The sequence below is a fragment of the Lemur catta genome, chromosome 7 (assembly GCF_020740605.2).
Source record: "Lemur catta isolate mLemCat1 chromosome 7, mLemCat1.pri, whole genome shotgun sequence".
NCBI classification, from domain to species: Eukaryota; Metazoa; Chordata; class Mammalia; order Primates; family Lemuridae; genus Lemur; species Lemur catta.
The window spans coordinates 101,593,834-101,618,445 of NC_059134.1; the positions used below are offsets into that span (position 1 = coordinate 101,593,834).

Below are 24,612 nucleotides of genomic sequence, written 5' to 3' on the forward strand. Positions count from 1 at the left end.
TGAGTGGCTGGGACTACAGGCATGTGTCACCATGCCCTAATTTTTGTTTTTCATTTTTTTTGTAGAGACGGGATCTCGCTATGTTTCCCAAGCTGGTCTCCAGCTCCTGGGCTCAAGGGATCCTCCAGCCTCCAAAGTGCTAGGATTACAGGCGAGAGCCACAGCGCCCTGTGTATGTGTGTGTTGGGGGGGGGTCGTGTCACTTGTCCTGTCTGTCTTACACACCCAGGGCTCTCCCAGCGTCCCCTCTGTCTCACGAAATAGCAGATGCCAACAGAATCAAAGAATAAAGTCTTTTATTGTCTTCAGAGCATTAGTGGTAGGGCTGGGGACACTAGGGCCACTCAGATTGGACTTCCATGGACCAGTTGTAGAGGAGGATAGCGCCTTTGGCGGAGGGGCAGAGCTCAGCCCACATCTCGGTCTCCTGCAATCTCTGCACATTCTGTGGGTAGACAATGAGACCCAGAGATCCAGCCTTTATCACATTTCCTGTGGGTACACAGAATTCCTGAGCCTCAGAGCCCTCTGCACTGCACTATCCCTAGGGAGACATGCTGAGTCGCTGAACAGGCCTGGACCTTTCCCTTGGGCTGAGGGCAAATCTGTGACTCTGAAGGAAACTCTGAGAGACTGGGGAGTCCCCTGTCCAACTCAGCCACTTCCTCCCCCAAAACATGCATCACCAGGACTCTTTGTGGAGCCCAACCCTGGCATCCAAGCAAGATGCAGTTTGCCTCCCCGCACCTGTGTCTCCACAAAGAGGATTCCTGTAGACTCATGGGCCTCAGGTCCCCCACTCAGGTAGTGCTTCCTCACCTGCTCAGAAGTCAGGCTGCACCTGGACAAGAACATGAGGGGGGCTTGATGGGTGACCAGCCCCTATAGGGACCCTGTGGAGCCCCAGGTGCTTCAGCCACCCACCTCCCCAAGACCCAGGATCACATGCCCCAGAGCCCACTCACTGGACGTAGAACTCAGCACTGGCTCGGCCGGCACTGGTCTCGTTGCGTGCGATGCCCAACAGCAGGGGCTGGCTCAGGGTGAGCAATGGCAGGTTCACCTGGGCCAGAGGGTCCCATTTGTCAGTGCCCACTGCCCACATCTCTGACCGTCTCAATGGAAAATAGCCTGTTGACCTTGTCCAGCATTTTACAGTTTTTTTTTTTTTTTTTTTTTGAGACAGAGTCTTGCTCTTTTGCCCTGGCTAGAGTGCTGTGGCGTCAGCCTAGCTCACAGCAACCTCAAACTCCTGGGCTTACACAATCCTCCTGCCTCAGCCTCCCGAGTAGTTGGGACCACAGGCATGTGCCAACATGCCCGGCTAATTTTTTTCTATATATATTTTTAGTTGTCCAGATCATTTCTTTCAATTTTTAGCAGAGTCAGGGGTCTCGCTCTTGCTCAGGCTGGTCTCGAACTCCTGACCTTAGCAATCCTCCCGCCTTGGCCTCCCAGAGTGCTAGGATTACAGGTGTGAGCCACCATGCCTGGCCACATTTTATAGTTTGTAGGTCAAGCACCCAGCACCACAGAATGTCAGATCTTAGGCATATTCATTTTGCAGATGAGAAAGTTGAAACTGGAGAGATTGAACAAGTTACCCAGGGTCACCCAAATAAAGTCAGTTTAGTAACTGGGACTTTTACTCCTTTTTCAACAAACTTGGGGAACAGGCAAGACATTTATCATTGTCTCCATTGTAAAGACGAAGAACCTGAGGCATAGGGCATTGAGGGCTAGAATTCCCTTCCTAGTGTGCCTAGCTGCAAACCAAGCTCTTCCCTAATGCCAGCCAGATGCCTGCAGACCCTCCTGCCAGCCCAGACCTCTGGAATTCTGGCAAGTTCTATTCCCTCCCTTCATGCCCACAACTCTGTCTAGGTCACTCTCACTCACCTCATCACAGATCTCCCGCAGGACACTGGAGAAGAGTTCACGTACCACCAATTCCCTAGGGAGGTCCTTGTGCTGGGGGCTGTCACCAGGGCACAGGGCCTGCAAGAGGTCAGGCTCAGCCCCTGCTCCCCACCTTCTCCTGCCCTGTGTTCCCCCATACTTGCTAGCTCTGAGGACGTGGCATGGGCATGGTGTAAGTCTTGGTGATACCCTAACCCAGGCCTTCCTTTTCCAAGTGGACAACCAGAGGTCCAGCTAGGAAGGGGTCACATGGGGCATTGGAGGTGGGATGGGATATCTTTTTCCTCTGCCCACCTCCCCCCTCCCCCGTCTCCCATCCCCCACCCTGTTTCCTAGCTTCCCACAGGCCTGGGGTAGGGGTCAGTGGGGAGGCTGCAGGGCTGCCCTGAACAAACTTTCAGAGAAACACCAGGCCAATTTTCCCCTTAAAGGATGAGGAAACCACAGCTGGGAGGGCTGAGAGACAAAGCTCCCGGAGCTGTCTGGGTCTTTGTGCCTTTGTCCCCAGCCTAGCACCTCACCTGAGGCTCAGGGTGCCCACCAGGCACGTCCACCAGCCCAGGGGCCTCAGCCACCTGCCGAGAGCGGCGCAGGAAGACAAGGAAGTCATCCGCAGTGGCCAGCGCAGCGCCTACCCCCAGTGGGTCTGCTAGATAGGCTTGCCTGTCACCCCAATCAGTGGCCCCCTGCTGTCGCAGCCAGGCAGCTGAGCTGGCCCAGTTGGTGCCCAGGAAGTCTCTGTAGGAAGTAAGGCCCAGGCGCAGGAGCAGCCGTGGCTTCTGTGAGCCAATGGGCACCAGGGTGGCTGAGTGCAGGCGGAACTTGGGGGCGTTGAAGAGCCAGGGTTGGGCCTGTAGCCGGGTCTCCCAGATGGCAGTGATGGCCTTGTCCCCACCTGGTAGTGGGCGACGGTCGTAGGCTGGGCTCAGCTCGGCCTGTATCTGCTCCTGGGGCAGCCCCCCCGGAGGGCACTGCAGCAGCAGGGACACCTCAGGGTCCATGGTCTGGACAGGGCAGCTCTGGGGGAGGACACAGCCAGGCCTGTCAGCCAAGGGGGCCACAGTCACCCTTGGGCGAACATCTGGCTCCCTCTGTCACAGATCTTCTGAGGGTACCCTCAACCCTTCTACATCCCCCTGACCACTCTTTGGGCAGTAACGTGTCCGACCATCCCCGCAAGAGCCCCGAGTCCCGCTGGGTACCCGGGACTCCTGTTGCTAGAAATCCCAGAGATCCCGGGTTCCACCCCCAAATGGCCATGTGCCCCACACCCAGGGGTCCTGCCTCCAACTCGTACGCGCCGGGACCCCCCCCTCCCAGGGTCCGGAAGCTCCCGCCTCCAGCAGGCACTGCCGCTCTCCGGCTCCGTCCCGCAGGCTCCGCCCCGTTCCCAAAGCGGAAGTGCCCGCCCCCTCCTTCCGCGGCTTCTCATTGGCCCGGCTGGGTCGGTGAGCCTGCTCGTGGGTCCCGCCCCTGACGCTTCCGCCCAGTCTTGCTGCGCGCCTGGGCGGGCTTTGCGCAGCACACCGGCCAGCCTGGAGCGGCAGGATCTCGGCTTCCCTGGCCTCCGTGGCTGACAGTGTGACCTTGGGCAAGTGTTGCCAGCTGAGCCTTAGTCTCCCTATCTGCACCAGGGATGTGGGGGTGGGAAGCGAATTTAGTTAGCTGTGTATCCGCCTCCCAGCTCTCTCATCCTGAGGCTTTGTGGCTTTCTAGGCAAGGTGGGAATATGGGATGGTCCTTAAAGGAGTCCCCACACGGCAGTGCTCCCCACAGGTCTTGGCCATGAACTCCTCTGGAGAAGGGAGGCAGGAAGCAGCAGGGCCCAGGGGCAGAAGGGCTCACAGACCCCGGGAACAGGTGTGTCCCTCCCCAGCCCTCCCACCCCTATGGTGGGAGGACGAGGGAGGAGGACTCTGAGCCCAGGCTTCCCGGGAAAGGCTGGTGGGGTGGGGGTGGAGGGCTGATGGTAATATTATTCTGGGAGATCACTGGGACTCTTCCCTCTGGTCTCCCTTGGCTGTCAGTCTCGGGTTTGGTGTGGACAGCAGGATAGGGTCACCATGGAGACCAGGGCCATCTCTGGGCTTTTTCAGGACCGAGATGTGCAGCTGTCCAAGGCTCTGTCCTATGCCCTGCGACATGGGGCCTTGAAGCTGGGACTTCCTATGGGGGCCGGTAAGTGAAGGTCTTAGAGACTGGGTGGGAAGTGGTTTGCACCCGGGGAGCAATGTGAGCCTGTCTGTGACGTCTCCCCCATGGTTTCCACCACTGCCCCATGAGGAAGGCACAAAGGGCACATGCTCCCCATGCACAGAGAAGACCTAGGCCCAGAGCCCTGTATCATGTCCATGGCAGACTGGGAGAGGAGCCTTTGTCTGGGCCAGGCCTGGTGATGCCCCCTCTAGCCAAATGGCTCCATAAACACTTATCCCAATGGTGTGCACTGGTGGGTATTGGCATCTGATGTTATTGAGTGTCCGCTCTAGGCCAGGTGCTGTGCTAAACACTTTATCTTTGTGCCCTTCATGAGGCAGGTCCACTTTCCACATAAGTTGAAAACACTGAGGCCCGGAAAGGGGAGACTTTCTAAAGGTCACAAAGATGAATCCCATGTGATCCCCAAGCTGAGGCTTTGTTGTTCCAGTTGCCCGTGGCTCTCCCTGTTAACCCTGGCCCAGGCCAGAGCAAAGTTGTCTTCTGAACACCCTGTCTGCCCACAGATGGCTTCGTGCCCATGGGTGCCCTCCTGCAGCTGCCCCAGTTCCGCAGCTTCTCAGCTGAAGATGTGCAGCGTGTGGTGGACACCAATGGGAAGCAGCGGTTTGCCCTGCAGCCGGGGGATCCCAGTACAGGCCCTCTCATCCGAGCCAATCAGGGACACTCTCTGCAGGTGGGAGGTGAGGGGACAAGTGGGAAAGACACATGCGACCCCTGCCTATGAAGGAGGTCTCACTGCTGCCCGTTCAACCAGGTACCTGAGTTGGAGCTGATGCCTCTGGAGACGCCGCAGGCCCTGCCCCTGATGCTAGTCCATGGTACATTTTGGAAGCACTGGCCATCCATCCTGCTAAAGGGCCTGTCCTGCCGGGGAAGGACGCACATCCACCTGGCCCCAGGACTGCCTGGGGACCCTGGTGTCATAAGTGGTCAGTGCCTCCCTGCCAGCTATTCCCATCCACAGTGCCCTCCCAAGTCCCTTCCGAAGGTCAGAGCCTCCCTTGTCTGAGGTCCCCCTATGCCCTGCATGGAGCAGCACCCCCTGCCTCCCAGCCCAGGATCCCAGCCTGCCCAGGTTTGCTGACTGCTTCTCAGGTGCCCCAGGCCCCAGCTTCAGTTGTCTCTGCAGGCATACGGCCAAACTGTGAAATAGCTGTGTTCATCAATGGACCCCTGGCCCTGGCAGGTGAGTCTGGACACAGTAGGGACTGCCCTAGGCCTTTAAGGGCATGAGTCACATCTCTAGCTCCGTCAGCAGATGGAATACCCTTCTTCCGCTCTGCCAATGGGGTGATCCTGACTCCAGGGAATGCTGATGGCTTCCTGCTTCCCAAGTACTTCAAAGAGGCCCTGCAGCTCTGCCCCACCCGTGAGAACTGCTCCCCACCCCCATTTTTTGTGCCCAAAGCCTGTGCCCTTCTGCCCTAACTTCTTTCTCAGCCTCTACCCCCAGGCTGACTTAGGTCTCCCTTTCTGTCTCTCAGGAAAGCCCCTCTCCTTGGCTGGTGATAAAGAGACAGAGGATCAGAGTGGCCCCAAGCAGAGCCCCAGAGGAAAGAGGATGATCCAACAATAAAATATTAATTTATAAAGAAGAAATTTTAAAAAGTAACAAGAAAGAAACTCGTTTGAAACCATGATTCATCATCCGGTAGCTACATCTGGTCTTCCGTGTGTGCTCAGGGACTACAGATAGGTCAGGGGTGTTGACCTCAGCCACTCAGACAAGGGAAGGGGGGATGCTGCACAAGCTCAGGGCCCCTTGTCCCTAGCCTGGGTGATGGCAGAGTCTAGCACAGCCAGGTCCCTGACCTGCACAAAGCTGGTGACAGCAGGTGAATGTGCCCAGCTTCAGTGCCTGCCTGGAGCAGGTATGGGGCAGTGAGTCCCAGTGAGTGTGGGCTTGGGAGTGGCCATGGCATGTGGTGAGCAGGGCAGGGCAGTCAGACAGCCCTTAGAAGGCCTCATGGCCCCCCGTGAGTTGCAGGAAGAGGTCCTCATCCAGCTCCTCCCCACGGGCACGTTCCCGAGTCGACAGGAAAATGTAGCCCCCAATATACTCGTGCACAATGCGGCAGCTGGCAGACACACAGCTAAAGGCCACGTTGATGTGCTCATCAAACTCGATGGCCACCTGCAGGGTGGGCAGTCAGAGGGGATATGGTGGGTGGGATAAGGGAGCAGCCCCTGCCCTGGCTGGATCTGGCCCAGCCACCTGTCCCCATCCCTACCCTCACTCTGAGCCCACCTGCCGGATGTCCCAGTTGACATTCCACTGGCGCATGTTGCTGAAGCGCCAGGTCTTGACCACATCACCCACGGCCAAGTCGATCCGGATCAGCCGGTTGTTGGCGATGCCCAGGATTTCATCTTTCCTGCTGCCCTTGAACCTGGTCTCCAGGAGGAGAGAAAGTGAGCAAGTGCTCCACCCTGCGTGGTCTGGAGCCCACCCAGAGCATGGCACTGTGCTCCAGAGCCAGCACGACGGAGTAAGAGCTGCGTCCCTTTCCCAGCTCTGCAGCTCCCCAGCTGTGCAACCCTGAGCACGCCATTTAGGTCCCCTCATCTGGAAAATGAGGGTTAATTGATATAATCACTATAACAGCATTTAGCAGCATCAGACAAACAGTCCATGCCTTTAAATAATAACTTTTTTGAGGTTTTGGTATCATCAGCATCAGCTATTGCCTCGCTCATGTCTTTGCAGTTTGGGAACTGAAGAATCAAAGGGGGCCCCTGTCTGGAACAGCATCCGCCGTTAGCCCTGTCCTGCAGACCAGCTAATGGGCCCAGAGAGTGAACGGTCCGTGGCACGGTGGGGCAGGAGCTGCGTCTCCTTTCCTGGCCTGAGCTCTGTTTCTTGTGTTTGCTGTGGGGGTGCAGAATGGGGGACCCCACGGGCGGCCCTCAGTAAGGTCTGCCCACAGAGGACAAGGGAAGGGAGGCTTTGGGGTGCCTGCCCAGGACTCACTCTTGGGATGTGGGTGTGAAGCCGCCAGGCAGCAGCTGAGGGCAGAGTCAGTGCTGGGCGGGGCAGGGCGGGGCTGAGGATCGCACCTGACCATGACATAGGAGATGCCGAAGTCGGGCAAGGACTGCCAGGCCTGGATGAAGCGCAGCTGGGCCTCGGTCAGCGAGAGCTGGGCCACGTTCTGGTGGGCTTCCAGGATCCGAGGGGTGAGCTGTGGGACCATACTGGTGAGGGGCTGCCTGGCTCTCTTCCCCTCCCCCAAAGTCCCTGGGACAACCCTCCCTGTCCCGCCCACCTGCCCCAGTCAGGGAGACAGGATGCTGAGCCTGGGAGGGGACAGTGTCCCATGTGGGGCTGTGAAAATGCAACCTCTCCCACTTGGCAAGGGTGGGCTGAGTCGGGCTCTGAGGTGGATGTGGGCACTGGACCGTGACCCCTCCCAGAAGTTGGGGACCAGCCGCACAGTCTCAGGGACACAGTCGGAGAAGGAATGAGTGAGCACGGCTTTCCCGAGGAAGGCTCAGTGAAGATCCAAGGGTCAAGGGTGGCTGGGTAAATGCTGTGGTCATTCCCAACCCCCCACTCCCTCTGGCACCTGCTTGGCCTTGAACTTTCGCTGGAAGCGGGGGGCAACAAGGCCATAGGGGTTGAGGCCCTCGGGAGAGGCGTCAGAGCCCTGGGGGTGGTTGCCCGAGCCCCCGCCGCCTGTCCGCTGCAGGCTGAGGAAGGCCAGGATGGCCTGCACCTCGCTGGTGTAGCTGCTGTCCGCCATGGTGCGGCCCTTGGAGGCCAGTCGGCAGCCGGCCATCCAGCGGGCGTACTGCTGCTCCTGGGCAGGAGGGACAGAGGAGGGGGTGCTCGCCAAGCTCTGGTCCCCCCCGCCATCCTTAGTGCCCTTCAGCCCTGGTGCCAGCCCCTGCCCCAGCACCCGCCTTCATCCCTGCTACGGCCCCCTGCCCAGCTCTCACTCACGTCCTGGCACCGCAGGTAGATCTCACTCATGCCCTCAGGTGAGGGCACTAGGAGTTTGATGCAGAACTTCTGGCCCGAGACATTGACATCAGGGACCACCTCACAGCCTGGAGGGAGAGGAAGGGGTGGGCTAGGAGGCTGGGGAGGGGGACAGCTGCCTGAGCGGTCCCTGTGTGCATGCAAGCCCCACACAGCCCCCTCAGGACAGAGGGCATCTTCCCTGGTCCCCAGGAAGAAGCTGAGGCCAGGTGGGAGCACTCACCTGCCCAGCCCATAGGCCGGCCAGGTGGGCCCCCCACCAGCCCCTGCCCTGTTAACTCACCCTTGAGGTTGAGCTGCTGAATGGGGTCCCCTGGGGCCTCGTCCTGGTTCTTGTAGTAGGACAGTGTGGTCTCCTTGAACACCACCCAGTACTGGCGGTAGCCCTTCAGGGTCAGCTTCCGGGGCCTGAGGAGCAGGGGGTAGGTTGGTGAAAGGCCACGCTCCTCCTTCCTTCCTTCCCCCCGCCCAGACTGGCTTCTCCAGCAGGGCTACCAACTCTATGCCTCACTCACCGGAAGATTCGGAGATGGTCCTTGAGCTCTGGGATGGCGGTGAGGCTGTCCTGTGGCAGGAGAGGAGTCAGAGGGAACCTGGGTCCCAGTGCTTGGCCCTGTCCCTGCACCTGTCCCAAGTCCCTCCTCACCAGCACATCCGTGGGCGCTGATCCTTCCAGCTTCACCTCCAGGTTGCTCAGGGCTGCATCCAGGTCGTCCAGGCCTAGGTCTGTGCCAGCCGGTTCGCCCACCTCCCCACTCTGGGACAGCTTGTTGACGTGGTACTGGGTGGGGCACGTGGCCAGGGACGGCTGAGTCTGGCAGCCCAGTCGCCCAACAGTGCCCCCTAAGCTGAGCTGCCCCGGAGACTGGCACCACTCTGGAAGGCCCTTCCTGCCCTGGGACTGGCCCGCACCCCAGCCGCCCCGAGACGCCCAGGCCCGCCTGGCACCTGCAGGGCTGCGAACACCATCATCTCTTCCTCGGTGCAATCGATCTCCTCCAGCAACAGGTCCCACCGAGCCTGCTCGTACAGCTGGGTCAGCCGCACAGGGTCTGTCTGCAGCCACGGGGTCGGGGAGGGGGCTGGTCAGATGCCCGCTGCCTGGACAGCACTTGCCTAGCCCCTGCAAGCCCCGGCCCTTGGCCCTGGGCAGCAGACCCCTACCCCTGCCTGTACAGCCTGCCAGCTCCCTGCTGCCCAGGCAAGTGGTGCTGTTTTCCCACTAAACCTTTGCTCTGTTGTACAGATGTTTGCTGTGCGCTAGCACACTGCCAGGGGCACATGAGTAAACCAATCAGTAAGTAAAGTAATTCACAAGTGTGATAAACACTATCGAGGAAATAGCTTCTACAGAGAAGCTCACTCATGCCCTCGGTCAAGGGCACCAAAAGTTTGATGGTGACAAGAGAGAATGGAACATGGGGAAGCATTCCGGGAAGGCTTCCTTGAGGAGGTGTCATGCAGAGCAGAGAAGGAAGGATGACAACGGGCCACTAAAGGGAAGAGAGAAGGAAGAGGATTCCAGAGAGAGGAAACAGGGAGGGCAGAGACCCAAGGGGCATCCCAGTTACCGACAGAACCAGCGCTCTCTTGAAACCCAACCAAGTTGATAGCAAGGGCATAAAGGTAAACCCAACAGGCCAAATGAGACAGGGCCTAAGCAGGCGATGTGTCAACAAAAACTTGGAAGATGGGAAGCAAACCGTAAAAGGGACCTGGGTTGCAGACAGAGCTGGGATTACACGCCTTTTTCCTTCGCCTGTTCTCTGGCAAAGCCACCAGTGAGTTTTGAGAGCAGGCAGGAAGAGCACAGATCTGCACGAAGGCATCAGCTCTCTCGGCAGCCCCTGGACAGGCCCTGCGGGATGAGAGCTGAGCATGAGGACTGTAGAAAGTCCATGAAGGAGCAGGGCCCTCCCCAGTTCCTCGCTGCCAAGTGACAGCAAGCTGGAACCTGGAGGAAGCCTGGAGACTTGCTCTCTGGGGATGCCTGAACCAGAGGTGCCCCTACATTTGGTACCCCAGGCACAGCTGGGTAGGGGGTGGCACTGTACTGAAAACAGGTGAACTCTTTTTTACTTTTTTTTTTTTTTTAAATATAGAGACAGGCTCTCGCCCTTGCTTAGGCTGGTCTTGAACTCCTGAGCTCAAGTGATCCTCCTGCCTCGGCCTCCCAGAGTGCTAGGATTACAGGTGTGAGCCACCACGCCTGGCCCAGATGTAGTTTTTAAAGTTGGCATTCTGAAGGGTGAGACACCCCAGCCCAGCTTTTCCCACCGCAACATTGGCAGAGAGCCTTCGATCCCCGGTGAAAGATTAGAGGGTTGGCCACTGAGAAGCTAAGCAGCCGGAGAGAAAGACCCAAAAAGAGCAGCAGCCCAATTGCATCACCCCGAGGAGGCCCCCACTATGCCAAGCCCTGTTCACACACTCAGGGTGTCCAATCGGCTTCTTAGGGCTTCACTTCTAAACATGAGTGACCCGCAAGGACTGCCCGCACGTGAGGACGGCTGCTGGCATCAGCCACAGAGGCCAAGGCGAACGAGAAAGGAAAAGCTCAGAGGAAATAAAGACACGATGGGGACAGAGGAGAACCTCGAACCCAGTCGGAATCCCTGTAGAGATGAAGCACTGCACCTGCAGAACAAGACCAGGATGTCATTTTTTAAAGGAATATAACTATAAAGCTATAGGAATGAAGGCTGTGTGGCGTTGGCAAAGAGAGACAAAGTGACCGACAGAAGTGAAGAGAGTTGGAGAAAGATGTTCACCTGACCTAGGACAAAGGTCACACTGCAGGTCACTGGGGAAAGGACGCTCTTTTCAGTAAGAGACACTAGGTCAACCGGATAGCTGTGTAGAAGAGAATCTACATCCCAGCACGTACAAACATGGATTCCAGAGGGATTGCAGGTCCACATAGGAAAGTTAAAAGAATACGGCTTTTAGAGAAAAACATAGGGCTGCATCTTTGTGATCTTAGAGTAGAAAAGATTTCTTAAACAAGACACAAAATGTGTTAAATCATAAAAGAAAAAACATAAATTGGGTTATATTAAAATTAAGAAGTGCAGAGAGAGTGAGTGGGTGAGCAAGAAAAAAAGAAGTGCTCGTTGTCAAAAGAAACCATTAAGAGATGAAAAGGCAAAGCTCAGAGTGGGGAAATATACTGAGAATATATTTATCTCACGAAGTGCTCATGCCCAGAATATATAAAGAAGTCCTACGAATCAATAAAGACAAACAACTCAATGTAAAAATTGTCAATAAACTTGAACAGAAACCTCACAAAAGAGGATATCCTAGTGGCTACTAGCCATGTGAAACATTGTTCAACTTTATTAGTCATCAGAGAAATGGTTTTTTGGTTGGTTTTTTTCTTTTTTTTAACTATTCAGTCCCCGTAGGGACCGTCAAAATTGCCAATGCCGACTGTATTGCAAGTCGTCATGGCAGGGTACTAGGAAAAGTTTACAATTACCAATAATCACACCTTGGATAAACCTCGTTGGCTACGATACTGCCACTGCGCAAGCTTCAGGGAAAGGTAAATTAAAATTACATGAAAAAATAGATCCGTGGTTGTCTGGGGTTGGATGTGGGAGGAGGAATGACAGCAAATGTGCGATAGTGAACTTTCTGAGGCAGTGGGAACATTCTAAAACTGGATTGTGGTGATGGTTGCCCAACTGTATACAGTTACTAAAAATAATCAAACTTACAATGCTTACAACGGGTGATTTTTATGGTAAGTGCTATCTCAATTAAGCTATTTAAACAAACAAAACTATGTGAGATACCATTACACACCTATCAGAATTGCCACAAAAGAAAAAATAGAAAATAACAAATGTTGGTGAAGTTGTGGAACAGCTGAAATGCTCACACACTGTTGATCGGGGTGTAAAATTGGTACAACCACTTTGGAAAGCTGTGTAACCATTACCTACGACGGCTAAACTAATGCCTGCTCCATGACACAGCAGTTCCACCTCTGGGTACATGCCCTACAGAAACATGTACATATGTTCACCAAAATACCTATATTGGCATGTTCATAGCAGCTCTATTCATATTAACCCCAATATGGAAATTGTACAGTGTCCATCAACAGCAGAATGAATAAATTCATTGTGGTATATTGGCATAATGAAACTTACACTAATGAGAAAGAATTTACTACAACCATGTGCCACAAGGATGAGTCATACAAACATAATGTTGAAAGACGCAGACATAAAAGAATATAGACTGTATGACTTCGTTATGTAAATTTCCACGGCAAAACTAAACTCTAGTGTTAGAAGTAAAGTTAGTGGTTAGCTCCTGTGGGAGATATTGCCTGGAAGGTCTATAAGGGGGGCTTCTGTGAAACAGTAGTTTTGTTGCTTGATGTGTTAGTTACAGTTGTGCATTTTTCTAAATGTATGTCATACTTAAAAACCTAAAAAGAACACTCAAAAAACAAGAGCTTTTAGAACTTGAGACCAGCCTAGGAAACATAGCAAGACCCCGTCTCTTAAAAAAAATAAGAAAAATTAGCCAGGTGCGGTGGTGCACACCTGTAGTCCCAGCTACTTGGGAGGCTGAGACAGGAGGATCCCTCAAGCTCAGGAGTTCGAGGCTGCAGTGAGCTATGATCATGCTACTGTACTCTAGCCTGGGTGAGGGAGTAAGACTCTGTCTCTAAGAACAAACAAACAAACAAATATACATATACATATACAGTTGCAGAAATTAAAAATTCAATAGATATTTGGGAAAATAAGGAACTCCCCAGAAAGTAGAACACAAAAAGACAAGAGCTGAAAAATAAGAAAGAAAAGAAAAATGTCTATTTTTTTCTTTGAAGAATCAATCCAGGAAGTCTAATATCTACACAATGGAGTTCCAGAAAGAAGGAACAGAAAAACAGATGCAAGGAAATTTTTAAAGAGATTATACAGGGCATTTGTCCAGACCTGAAGGACCTGGTTTCTGACGTTAAAGGGCCCAGAAAGCAAGCAAGCCAATGAGTGAAGACAGACGCATACTAGGACATATTGTTGAAAGATTTTTGGAACACGGGGGGATACGGAGAAGATTCTAAAAGCTTCTAGTACCTCCCCTTCCGCTTCAAGAAAAAAATGAAAGGGTCACATATGGAAGGATTGAAAATAAACTTCTCAAGAGCAACACTGGAAACCAGATGACAGTGGGAAGATGGCTCCAAAATTTTGCAAGAAAATGCCTCCAACTAAGAATTCTACACCTAGCCAAACTGTCATGCAGGTGAGAGTAGAACTTTTCAGACATGCAGGATTTCAAAACCATTCAGATCTCATGTACATTTTAGAGGAAGCTGTTGAAATATGAGCTCCATCAAAATGAGGGGGTCAGTGAAGGAACAGGGTCATAAGGCTCCAAGAACAAAAAGTCCAATGGAGGAATTCCCAGGAAAATAGTGAAGGGAAGTCTTAGACCACAGTCACCTCTAGAGTGTGAGCGATTCATGGTTTGGAGAACGAAGTAACACTGATCAATATCCCAATGTGATCAAGCATTTTGAAAGGAGTGTTGTGGTTGGGGACATGGAGGGGCTTGGTGCGGGAACATCCCTCCTGATCACTGTACGACCCTCACGGGTAAGCCATAGCCCCACAGAGAGTGTCCAGATAGCCTTTTGGGGTCCCTCTTGTCATTGTGGACAATTAATATAAAAATAAGTAAATAAAAATACAGCATTTATGAACAATTTATAATAAAAATTTTGACCCAAGAAAGGAAACATAATTATAGTTACACTGCAGCTTAGCTAAGAACACTATTTTTATGTGTTACTATTTACAACCATAATCATGTTGTTTTAACCAAACACTATAAATACCACTGGCTTACAAAGTTGCAAGGAAGGATGTGTCGCGTGGGAGGGGAGAGAACAGAAGGCAATGAAAGCTTTATCTTTTGTACGAAGTCAGTGGTAACGTGTGAGATGGCAAAATCGAGAAACAGACATGTAAGCATGTCGTATGGAGGTAAATACTAGAATGAAAAGCTACAGTCAAAATTCACATTCTCCAGGAGTTGGAGATCTGGGATAAGGAGAGGTGGGCGGGGAACTGCTTTGTTGCTGTTACAAACTTGCTGGGACTATTTAACTCTTTAAGCCATCATATATTACCTCATCTAAAAATACATTTTAATTTAAAAACCACAAAGAGAAAAGAAAATAAAAACCATAGAGAACAACAAAGACCACATGGTTTTTAGATCTTGGACAGCAGACTGCACACGGCAGTGACCCCTGAGGGAAGGGAAAAAAGGTAAAAGATGCCCCAGCTCACTGCCTGGAGAGAGTCCCCGGGCTGCAGCACAGGGAAGGGGAACCCAGAGCCCAGAATATTCCTCCAGGTGAGGCGGTGGAGTGGAGAATCTGGGGGAGTCCAAGGCAGCTAGAGTTCACAGGACGGAGCACCGAGAGGAGAGAGCTGCACAGAGGGAAAGTGCTGGAGATGAGGGGGGGCTTCTTCTTGGGTCTTCAGCTGAGCATTGGCCAGGATTTGTCTGTCAGGAAACTGCCCACGGCTGGAGACCAGAACCCGGGAAAGGAGGAGGTGGAAGATTTGTGGGAGCTCATGCAAGGTGGGAACAGTTCACATTTCCAACAGCGGGAGGAGAGGAACCTCACAGCGCATGGGGTATCAGAGAGAGTGCTCAGAAGGAAACTGGCTCTGTAACGGAGTCAGTTAGCCCTAGATTAGGGGATGCTCTAGTCCTGCCTAATTCACGTTAAAAGCAAGTCTGGAAAGGATCAAACTGTTTCCAAGTATCTTGACTTCATCCCCACAAGATTTAAAAATATTTCCAAGGCACGGTGGCTCGCGCCTGTAATCCCACTACATTGGCAGGCCAAGGTGGGAGGATTGCTTGAGGCCAGGAGTTCAAGACCAGCCTGGGCAACAGAGTTTCACAAAATAAAGAAAAACCAGCTTAACCAGACATGTGGCACACACCTGCAGTCCCAGCTACTTGGGAGACTGAGGCAGGAGGATCACTTGAACCTAGGAATTTGAGGCTGCAGTGAGCTATGATTTCACAACTGCACTGCAGCCAGGAAAGCAGAGCAAGACCCTGTCTCAAAAAAAAAAAAAAAAAAATTTAAAGGACTCTCAAAAAAAATCCAGCACCCAAGAACATAAAAATTTCAGTGTCTGTCATCAAGTAAAAACTTACTAGGCATGAAAACAAGCAGAGAAACACAACTCATAATGAGGAGATAGTTAATAAAAATAAATCCAGAAATGACACAGATGATAGAATTAGTGGACAAAAACATGAAGAACTGTTATGACTTATAAGGATCACTTGAGCCCAGGAGTTTGAGGTTGCAGTGAGCTATTATGTTGCCACTGCACTCTAGCCTGGGTGACACAGTGATACCCTGTCTCAAAAAAAAAAAAAAAAAGAAACAAACAAATAAAAGAAAATATAGCAATAGAAACCATAAAAATGAAACACATAGAAAAGTAAGACTAAAAAAAAATGTACACAGCATCAGTGAGTTGTAGGACAATTTTAAGCAGTCCAATAGTCATGTAATTTGAGTACCAAAAGGGGGCAAGGGCAGAAAAAAATTTTTTTTTAAAGTAATGGCCCCCAAGGCCGGGCGCGGTGGCTCACGCCTGTAATCCTAGCTCTGGGAGGCCGAGGCGGGTGGATCGCTCGAGGTCAGGAGTTCGAGACCAGCCTGAGCAAGAGTGAGACCCCGTCTCTACTAAAAATAGAAAGAAATTATCTGGCCAACTAAAAATATATATATACAAAAAAAATTAGCCGGGCATGGTGGCTCATGCCTGTAGTCCCAGCTACTCGGGAGGCTGAGGCAGTAGGATCGCTTAAGCCCAGGAGTCTGAGGTTGCTGTGAGCTAGGCTGACGCCACAGCACTCACTCTAGCCCGGGCAACAAAGTGAGACTCTGTCTCAAAAAAAAAAAAAAAAAAAAAGTAATGGCCCCCAAATTTTCCAAGTTTGATGAAAACTACAAACTCCCAGATTCAAGAACCTCAATAAACCCCAAACATAGAAAATCTGAAGCAAACCAAGGCACATGATAATCAATTTGTTTAAAACCAAAGATAAAGATGTAAAAGCAGCCAGTAAAAAAGACAGCTTGCGTGCGGATGAACAAAGAACGACAGCAGCCCTCTCACCGGGAGCAGCGTGAGCAAGAAGATTGCGGAGCAACATCTTTAAAGCACAAGAAAAAACCTGTCAACCAAGCATTCAGTAGCCAGTAAAAATATCTCTCAAAATCGATGGCAAAAGAAAACTTATACAGACATACAAACGCTGGAAGCATTCATCACCAGGAGATCAGCACTGCAAGAAACGTTAAGGGAAGTCCTTCAGGGGGGCAGAAAATGATACCAGTGAGCAATCCAGCCCTCCACACAGGAATAAAGGGCACAGGAAATGGTAAGTGTAAGGGCAAATATAAAAGACTTTTTCCATATTTTAAAAATGTCTTTAAAAGGTAATTGGGGCTGGGCATGGTGGCTGACGCCCATAATCCCAGCACTGTGGGAGGCCAGGAGTTCTAGACCATCCTGAGCAACACAGCAAGACCTGTCTCTATAAGAAATTGAAAAATTAGCCCAGTGTGGTGGCGCACACCTGTAGTCCCAGCTACTCAGGAGGCTGAGGCGCGAGGATTACTTAATCCCAGGAGTTTGAGGCTGCAGTGAGCTATGATGATGCCACTGCACTCTAGCCTGGGTGACAAAGGGAGACCCTCTCTCAGAACAAGCAAACAAAAACTGGTAACTGGCCCATGGAACTGTTCTGTATCTTGACGACGTCAACGTCAATACACTGGCTGTGATGCTACTGTTGGGGACCGGGTCAAGGTGATCCAGGTGTCCAGGATCTTTGCGTCTTGCTCCTTACAACTGTCTGGGAATCTACATCGTCTCAAAATAAAAAGTGTAACAAAAAATAATTGACTGGTTAAAGCAAAAACGTAAGGACAATGGTGACTGAACACGTACATGTGTATTCATAGAAGCATTATTCATAATAGCCAAAGCATGGAGAAAAAACCCAAATGTCAACAACCGATGAACGGATAATTAACATGCGGCATGTCCATACAATGGAATATCATTCAGCGATAGAAGGGAATGAAGCATGTACACATGCCACAACGTGCGTGAGACTTGAAACTATCGTGCTGAATGAAAGGGGCCGGTCACAAAAGCCACATGTTGAAGGATCCAGTTCGTATGCAGTGTCTGGAACAGGCAAGTCCATAGAGACAGAAAGCAGATTAGGGGCTGCTGGGGGCAAAGGAGCGACTGCTGATGGGTGTGGGGGTCGTTCTAGCGCGATGAGAGCGTTGTAGAGCTCTGTGGTGACAGCTGCCCAGCTCTGTGAATACACTAAAAACCACTGCATTGTACCCTTTAAACGGGTGCACTGTATGGTATGCGAATGGTTTCTCAGCAAAGCTGTCATAGCAATAACAACAGCGACGACGACAACGTATTGTAGCTTTGACACAGTTAGAAGAAAAGAGCACAGGGACTGGGGAGGGGAGAGGGAAGTATCTTGTTGTAAGGTCCTTAAACTTCAAGAGAAGTCGGGTGATGTTACCTGATGGCGATGTTACCTGTGTGCTGTAACCCCTAAAGCAACCACTGAGGATGGAAGAAGTAGACCTAATAAGGTCATATGAAGGACATAACGTGGAATCCCAAAAAATATTCAACCCAAAGAAGGGTGGAAAGAGAGGGAAAAGGGAACAGCAGAGTCCCAGGAGGGAAGCGGCACAGGACACGAAAAAGCAGACAGCAGGAAGGGGTGAGCAGGGACAGAGGGGTGCCCAGGCCCAAAGCAGGCCAGGCCTGCGAGCCCTGGATGGGGGGGACCTTTTGTAGTGTCCATTCCAAGGTGGGGGAGGCCAAGGGGAGAGGGGACCTGGAGGAGGAGGCCACAGTGACCACTCGAGAGGTGCCTGGGGCTTGGACCAGGACAGATGAAGGCACAGAGAAAAATGGGTGATTCAAGATCTTCGTTGGAGGGAGGATCAACGGGACGCGATGAGGGATTGGGTGGGAGAGAAAGCGAAGGGTCCAGAGTGGCTTCAGTGCGGGGCTTTTGCAATGAATCGGCGGGAGGAGCCCGTGGACAGGCTGCGCCATCAGGAGTCTGTTTCAGGTAGGAGAAGTTTGAGGTGCACCCCTTGACCCGAGGCCAGGCCCTACGTCCACAGCTTAGGGGAGAGGCCTGTGGGCTGGAGCTGACACACTGGGAGACACAAAGAGCACGCAGAGGGGGTTGGAATCCACGAGACTGGAGATTACTGGAAGAAACAGTGAAGAGAGGACGGGGACCAGGGTGGAGCCCCGGGGCTCGCCCACGCCAGGAGGCTGTGGAGAGGAGGAGGGAGGTGAGGCACCTGGACGGAGAGGCTCACGGGGAGGAGACACCTGAGCAGCAGACCCCTGGCGCTGCAACGGGGAAGATCCTTCCAGAGGGAGGGTGGGTGGTTGTGTCTGTGCCACAAGTGGATGCCAAGGGACTGCAGGGCGGCATGGAGGCGGGGTCACCTCGCCAGCTGCAGCACTTCTTGTGTGCAGATGGGGCAGAAGACACCAGAATAGCCGCAGCTGAGGCGCAAGAGAGGGTCAAGGGGTGCCCACGGAAAGCTTGCAAACAGGAGGCAGGATTCTGGGAGCAAGTGTTCTGTAGGCAACTGTGACGTCTTGCAGGGGAGCAGAGAGGTGGGGTCACAGATAGAGCAGCCTGTGAGCCCCTGGGAAGCTTTTGAGACGGACACAGGGAACACATGGGTCACCATCAGGGATGTAGGCAGGGAGGGAGAGTGGACGGGGCACCCTGGGGCCAGCCTGCAAAGCCTCCTTCCTCGCCTGCCCCAGTCTCTGTAGGCCCAAGTGCTGCCTCCTCCAGGAAGACTTCCCTGAGTTTGCAGCCGGGGCCTCTCCCACCTGAGCCCCAGACTTCCCAGGGGCGCCCACCGCTGGCTACGTCGGCCTGTGGTCATTAGCTCCCCGACAGCTCCTTGAGAAACAGGCCCGAGACCTGTTAGTCTCTAATCTGCCCAGGGCCCAGCACTCTGTGGAGTCAGTAAACAGAGGCACAGACGGGCAAATAGGCAGAGGACAGGCCCCTACAAGTCACTAACATCCCAGAGCCCAGGCCTCTGACCTGGGTGCCATGTCTATGGACCCCACAGCCCCACTTCTCCCCGACCGTGGCCCACCTTGGGATCCAAGTCGAAGAAGCTGTAGTACTTAAAGCGCAGCCAGAGCATGTCCCCGGCCTTGACGCCCTGCTGCATGAGGCACCGCGACGAGTCCAGCCACCTGGGCCGCAACAGAGGCAGGAGTCAGGGCTCCGCCAGAGACACCCGGGGCTGGGGTAGGGGGCTGGGTGGGGGCGGGGCAGGCGCACACACGGGCAAGGTGCAAGGACACGGGGCGGGGGTGGGCCCCGGTGGAGAGCCCGACACGGGGGCCGCGGCGCACCTGCTGTGGAGCTGGGTCTTGTCCACCAGGGAGCTGGGCCGCGGTAGGTGCTGCAGCAGGAGGGGGTCGGGCGGCGGCTGGGGCCGGCTCAGCATGTGGTAGCAGGCCTCGGTCTGGGCACTGTCTGAGAAGTGAGCTGGCATCCCCCGGAACAGCACAGGTGCCACGCCTGGAGTGCAGGGTGGGAGTCACCAGGCCCATCCCCAGGCCCCGGGCCCAACAGGCCTGGCCCTGCCCCGGCCCTGCCCGCCCCAGCCTGTGCTCACCCCCAGCCAGGACCACCTGGGTCAAGTCATACACCTCCTCCTCCGGCTCCTTCTCCTTCTTTTTCTTCTTCTTCTCCGGAGCCCGCAGCAGGGACAACTCCTCAGGGTGCCGGATGCCTGAGAAGAGCTGGGGTCTCAACGAGGCTGGGGTCGAGGTCCTGCCCGGAGCCTCCCCACCTCATGCAGGGTGGGAACAAGACAGCAAGGACAGTATGACAGTGGCTGGGCTGGGCAGGGCGGGGACCTGCCCCTTGCAGCAGCCTTGGGGGCCGGCGGAGGGGCCCAGCCGGGCAACTCACTGAGGAGGCGGCAGATGGCGGCCACGGCCTGGAAGAGGGGCTTGGAGAAGCTGGCGCGGAGGCGCAGGGCGCGGCGGTTGGGCAGCCGCAGGATCACCGGCCGGTGCTGGGGCCCGAAGAAGAGGCGCGCGTCAGCCAGGATGCCGTACTTGTCCAGCGTCCAGTGCGTCTGCAGCAGCCATTGCCTTTTCTGTTCCCACCAAATGGCGTGGTCTGACCAGTCCTGCTTGCGATCTGTGGGGCAGGGTTGCACGTCGGCGTGGCAGGCCCTACCCAGCCTTCCTCCTGCTGCCCCCAACCCTGAGCACAAGCCCAGGATCAGAGGCCTGTGCTGACCACCTCCCGCCCCGCCCAAGCTCCCACGGTGCTGGCAGAACGGCTCTTCCAGGCTGGGCCCTGCTCGTCCTTCTGGGCTCAGTTGCTACATCACTTCCCAGAGGAGCCCCCCAAACCAGAGTCTGGGTGCCCAATCTCAGTGCCCCCACCTCCTGCACTCCAGCACTAGGCACCTCTTCTGTCCTGGCTTAACGACCTCTCTCTTGCACTCCCGGGAGCTCCAGGGGGAAGAGACTATGTCTATCTTTCTGCTGTAGGTCCTCAGGGCCTGGGACTGTGCCTAGCACCGAGCAGGACGTTCTCTCTCAAAATTTATTGAATACTAGCTGTGTGACCTTGAGCAAGGCACTTAACATCTCTGGGCTTCAGTTTTCTTTTCCTCATTTGTAAGACGTAATAACTATCCTGACCCCATGGACATGGAACAGTGCCTGCTGCATGGTAGGTGCAGAGTGTTTGTGGCACACTCATGCATGCACACGACTATCCACCGGTGAGCATTCAGTTAGACATATGTCCCTTGTCAGCCAGCTAGGAACCGGGGACACAGTAATGGAAGACACAAGGTCTCCTGGCCTCTCTCCAGGAGCATGAACTGGCGGGAGATAGCGCAGGGACAAAGGGAGACTGACGGCCACTGCGGCTCGGCCCTCTGAGGTGTACAAAGCCCTGTTCCTTGGGTTCCTCCCCGTCCTCCTGGTGAGTCGTCTGATTCCCGTTCCCACCTCGCACTCGTGCCCCGCCCTCCCCAGCGTCACCAGTGCTGCCAAAGCCCAGAGAACCTTCTCCCTTTTCATCTCCTCTGACCTCCCTGGGGCTGGGCCCTCCGCTCTTGGCATCCTCACTCTGTCCTTGGCTCTGTGCCACCCACTTCCCCTTCTTCCCTTGACTCTGCTCTTTTTTTGTCCAATGTGGTCCCCTCCCCTGACCTGCCCCTCCCCTGTCCTTTCCCGGGTTTGGTCCGGGACCCTCTTCTCCCTCCTCGGCCATGCCCTCTCCCTGGGATCTCCCAGTTCTCTGGCTTCAGATGCCACCTCCTGCCGACCCGCAGGCGGGGCCTTCTGACCCAGACCCTGCCCAGAGCCCAGGCCAGCACCCTACGTGCCCCCGTCTGAGGCATGTCACTGGCTTCCTTCCTTCGAGAAACTTCTGTTCACATGGCCATGTGCCCGGCACTGGGACCATAAATGCAGTTACCCCCCAGCCCCGGCTTTGAGGTGCTCAGCTTAAACTTGCTCTGCACAGAGGTGTCCCCGTCCCCCGCTCCAGCTCCTCCATGTCTCGGGGCTGGGTGACCAGGACTCTCCACCACGCATCCCATTCACTTTAGTCATCACCTCCCAAACCCACCCTCCTCTCCATCCTTCCTGCCCAAACTTGGGGCCTTGCCACCTCCCTGGGATGGGGTCTCCTGCTTCTGGGCTCCCCACATGGCAGCCTTAGCACGACAGCCTCTGCCGAAGACCTTTGCTGGCTACTCTTCACGTCCAGGGCGAAGTCCAGACCCCCTGGAGGCCTTCAGGACCGTGTGGAGCTAGCCAGGGACAGCCCAGCCTCATTTCCTCTCACGCTCCAGGCATCCTCCCGGCCAAGAGGCTCTAATTCAGAGCACCCCCATGTCCTCACCAGCACTGCCCTGCTCCCCCAACTGCAGCCACCGCTCAGGACTCATGTTAGGTGGCTTCTCCCGGGAAGTCTCCCTGTCCCGGGCCAGGGGCAGCCCTGTCTTTGGCTCCAGGCCCCAGGAAAGCTCTCCCTGTGCAGCTCAGCCCAGAGGGTCGGTCTCACCTGCTGCAGGAGGCCGGGATTGGCCAGGGGCCAGCTTGGCTAAGTATCATAGATGTCTGAGCAGGAGTGGGAGAGGTGGGGACACCATCCTGCTCGCAGGGGACATAGAGTGGAAGAGACTTGCTGTGGGGGCCCAGCTGTGGGTGGAGCAGCGGTGTGCCTGTCTGTCTGACTCCATGTCAAGGCCTCTTGCATTTCCCGCGTGCCCTGTCCTGGGGCCCTCAGGTCTTCATGCCCCTCTCAGACCCAGTCTGACACTCAGTCTCCTGCTTTCACAGCCTCTTTGGGCCCTGCCTCCGGAAGCTCCCTTCGCTGCCTCAGCCTGGTGGCCGGGCCATCCTGGGCCGTCCTGTCCACAGACGGACCTTTCCCCTGCGCTGCACGTGCCGCGTTGGCTGGGTCTGAGGAAGCCTCCCCACCCCCACTCCGGGCAGCCGAGGCCCCAGGCTGGGACTCACAGGCCTGCCTTCCGCTCTGGCTATCAGGGTCCTCCTGCTGCCCTCCCGGGAAGGGGCAGTCCCCACCCCCGCAGGGAAGGACGATGAGAAGCCCCCATGTCACTGGCCTCGCGACTCCCCAGGACTAATACCACAGGCTGCCCTGCTGTAACTTCCTGTTGGGGGCAGGGCCTCCCCCCCCACCCCCAGGCTGGGCCTGTCACCAGCCTGCTGAGAGCTTCCGCAGGGGGATGGTGTGTGGGAGCAGGCCCCCAGGTCACCAGGAGCCCCCGGCCACCCTTCGGACCTCAGGAACATAACTTGTGCCTCACTGGGCCCAGGCAAGGCCACCCCTTCTGCCCCTAGAAGGGGATGAACAGGGGACTGTGGCCCAGTCTCATCCTTAGGGACTCAGCAGAACCAGCTGGAGTGGGAGGAAGGGAGGGAAGACAGTGGGTGGGAGGGGAAGTTGGGGAAATGTCTTTTTTGAGCCAAACGATTAAGCTGGTGCCTGAGTCACTGTGACACCATTATCGCAAGCTGCGCAGCAGGGTGGCCCGGAAGTGCCAAGAGTTAGGCAGATGGGGGCAGTGGGGCACTCACTGATCTCCTCCACGATCTTCAGGAGCACCCCGCCAATGTGTGACTCCCCGGTGACCCGGAGGGTGACCGACTCGGCCTCGGGGTCCTCCTCTCCCACAAACACACGCAGCTCCCAGGACGAGTCAATGTAGTCCCCGGAGGCCGTCTTCATCCCCGCCATGGCTGCGGCTGCTTCTACAGAGAGGGTGGCAGGAGACAAGGGGGCAGGGCGCTGGGGACTGAGGGGCTCCCGTGTTGGGGCAGAGGGAGCTGGGTGCCTTGCAAGGCTGGGCAGGCAGGGAGCAAACCCGCAGGCCAGGATGCCCATGACAGCACATGTCATGGGGCACTGAGTTGTCCCAGGCCAACCTTCATGGGGGTTGAGCTGAAAAAGCGCGCTCAGGGACCACGTTGTCAAACCCACTCCCATCCTGCAGATGGGAAGACTGAGGCCCGGTGACTAGGTGCTCTCAAGATCACTCTGCTCAATGCTAGAGCTGGGCACAAGCCCAGGGCTGCTTTCCCAGCCCACAGCTCATGCCCCAGGCCCACATGGGCAGCTGCCCACCCTGGCAATGGCTGTGTACTCAGGGTAGGAAGTAATAATCCTTCCAATCCTCGCTCACAGCTCAGATCCAAACATCCCAAACCAGCCAAAACCTCTCTGGGGTGGTTGAAAGTTCAGGATGCCGCGTGAGAGAGGCGCGTTGGGCAGAGGCTGTAGGGTTCTTGGGTCTCAGCCCCCGGCCCCAGCTTACCTTGCCAGCAAAGGGTCGGGGGCTGCAGGTGGGCCTGGGCTACACACCTGCTGGCGCTGTGCTTCCTGCCTCTGCTTTCTCTTTGGAGCTTCCTCCAGAGGGCAGCCCTCAGCGCCTTATCACCAGGAGGGCGGGCTCGGCCCCTCCCCAGGGCGGGCTGGCGCTGGGTGCAGGAAGCACACTGCCAGCCCGCAGAGGGTTCCAGTGGGGCCCCCGCCTTTGTCCCCAGAGAACACAGGAAGCAAAGGACTGACGGGCTTGTGGACCTAACACCACAAAAAGTCCCCCTTATTTGGGGGGAAGCTCAGTTCAAACTAGAGAAGCCCCGGGTTCAGTTCAAGGCTAGGTCTGCCTCTGCAGGAAACGTCTCCCATTGCCAACCAGTCATGACGTGGGGACTTAGGGCCACAGAACATCACTGGGGTGCCAGACGGAGAGCAGAGAGCTGAAGGACTGGATCCAGGTTATGTAAGAACAAGCGCAGGCTGTCCCATCAACC

At 55.0% G+C, this 24,612-nt stretch overlaps 3 protein-coding genes and 1 non-coding gene across 15 annotated transcripts; 1 reads left to right on the forward strand and 3 right to left on the reverse strand.

Annotated features, from left to right (window-relative positions):
• Window positions 1-141: 141 nt before the first annotated feature.
• TRPT1 (tRNA phosphotransferase 1) lies at window positions 142-5,759 on the forward strand. 6 transcript variants are annotated; one of them, XM_045556225.1, is made up of 8 exons: window positions 155-172; window positions 3,697-3,780; window positions 4,017-4,098; window positions 4,644-4,813; window positions 4,895-5,069; window positions 5,270-5,326; window positions 5,396-5,509; window positions 5,625-5,759. In XM_045556225.1, the coding sequence occupies exons 2-8, from the start codon at window positions 3,706-3,708 to the stop codon at window positions 5,714-5,716; spliced, it is 765 nt and encodes a 254-aa protein (XP_045412181.1). In that variant the 5' UTR covers window positions 155-172; window positions 3,697-3,705; the 3' UTR covers window positions 5,717-5,759. The 6 variants fall into 6 exon arrangements, with proteins under 6 accessions (XP_045412183.1, XP_045412181.1, XP_045412180.1 ...); XM_045556224.1 differs by lacking the exon at window positions 155-172 and adding an exon at window positions 3,410-3,511; XM_045556222.1 differs by lacking the exon at window positions 155-172 and adding an exon at window positions 3,411-3,511 and having other exon boundaries at window positions 3,637-3,780.
• Window positions 280-3,319, reverse strand: NUDT22 (nudix hydrolase 22). 4 transcript variants are annotated; one of them, XM_045556218.1, is made up of 6 exons: window positions 3,218-3,318; window positions 2,442-2,939; window positions 1,900-1,998; window positions 966-1,063; window positions 748-841; window positions 280-445 (listed from the first exon to the last, which is right to left on the reverse strand). In XM_045556218.1, the coding sequence occupies exons 2-6, from the start codon at window positions 2,919-2,921 to the stop codon at window positions 335-337; spliced, it is 882 nt and encodes a 293-aa protein (XP_045412174.1). In that variant the 5' UTR covers window positions 2,922-2,939; window positions 3,218-3,318; the 3' UTR covers window positions 280-334. The 4 variants fall into 4 exon arrangements, with proteins under 4 accessions (XP_045412174.1, XP_045412176.1, XP_045412177.1 ...); XM_045556220.1 differs by having other exon boundaries at window positions 3,205-3,301; XM_045556221.1 differs by lacking the exon at window positions 3,218-3,318 and adding an exon at window positions 3,123-3,149.
• On the reverse strand, window positions 5,706-24,246 carry FERMT3 (FERM domain containing kindlin 3). 4 transcript variants are annotated; one of them, XM_045556214.1, is made up of 15 exons: window positions 24,114-24,246; window positions 23,377-23,550; window positions 20,213-20,446; window positions 19,914-20,030; window positions 19,648-19,816; window positions 19,383-19,485; window positions 9,071-9,178; window positions 8,769-8,903; window positions 8,638-8,687; window positions 8,406-8,530; window positions 8,084-8,190; window positions 7,707-7,940; window positions 7,198-7,322; window positions 6,389-6,530; window positions 5,706-6,274 (listed from the first exon to the last, which is right to left on the reverse strand). In XM_045556214.1, exons 2-15 carry the CDS (start codon window positions 23,534-23,536, stop codon window positions 6,095-6,097), a joined length of 1,989 nt encoding a protein of 662 aa, XP_045412170.1. In that variant the 5' UTR covers window positions 23,537-23,550; window positions 24,114-24,246; the 3' UTR covers window positions 5,706-6,094. The 4 variants fall into 4 exon arrangements, with proteins under 4 accessions (XP_045412170.1, XP_045412171.1, XP_045412173.1 ...); XM_045556215.1 differs by having other exon boundaries at window positions 24,161-24,206; XM_045556216.1 differs by lacking the exon at window positions 5,706-6,274 and having other exon boundaries at window positions 6,437-7,009; window positions 24,114-24,218.
• LOC123643021 lies at window positions 11,521-11,660 on the reverse strand. The gene has a single exon (XR_006736599.1). It is a non-coding gene; the product is annotated as a U4 spliceosomal RNA (small nuclear RNA).
• Window positions 24,247-24,612: the final 366 nt, after the last annotated feature.

Coding starts and splice junctions, on each gene's coding strand:
- NUDT22 (XM_045556218.1), bottom strand. CDS start 2,921: ATGGACCCTGAGGTGTCCCTGCTGCTGCAGTGCCCTCCGGGGGGGCTG. Junction 1,999..2,441: donor GTGGGCACCCTGAGCCTCAG/GTGAGGTGCTAG, acceptor GACCTCTTGCAG/GCCCTGTGCCCTGGTGACAG. Junction 446..747: donor TCCTCTTTGTGGAGACACAG/GTGCGGGGAGGC, acceptor GTCTACCCACAG/AATGTGCAGAGATTGCAGGA.
- TRPT1 (XM_045556222.1), top strand. CDS start 3,655: ATGGTCCTTAAAGGAGTCCCCACACGGCAGTGCTCCCCACAGGTCTTG. Junction 3,781..4,016: donor CTCACAGACCCCGGGAACAG/GTGTGTCCCTCC, acceptor GGGCTTTTTCAG/GACCGAGATGTGCAGCTGTC. Junction 5,510..5,624: donor CCTGCAGCTCTGCCCCACCC/GTGAGAACTGCT, acceptor TCTGTCTCTCAG/GAAAGCCCCTCTCCTTGGCT.
- FERMT3 (XM_045556214.1), bottom strand. CDS start 23,536: ATGGCGGGGATGAAGACGGCCTCCGGGGACTACATTGACTCGTCCTGG. Junction 19,486..19,647: donor AAGACCCAGCTCCACAGCAG/GTGCGCCGCGGC, acceptor GTTGCGGCCCAG/GTGGCTGGACTCGTCGCGGT. Junction 8,904..9,070: donor TGGTGTTCGCAGCCCTGCAG/GTGCCAGGCGGG, acceptor TGCCCCACCCAG/TACCACGTCAACAAGCTGTC.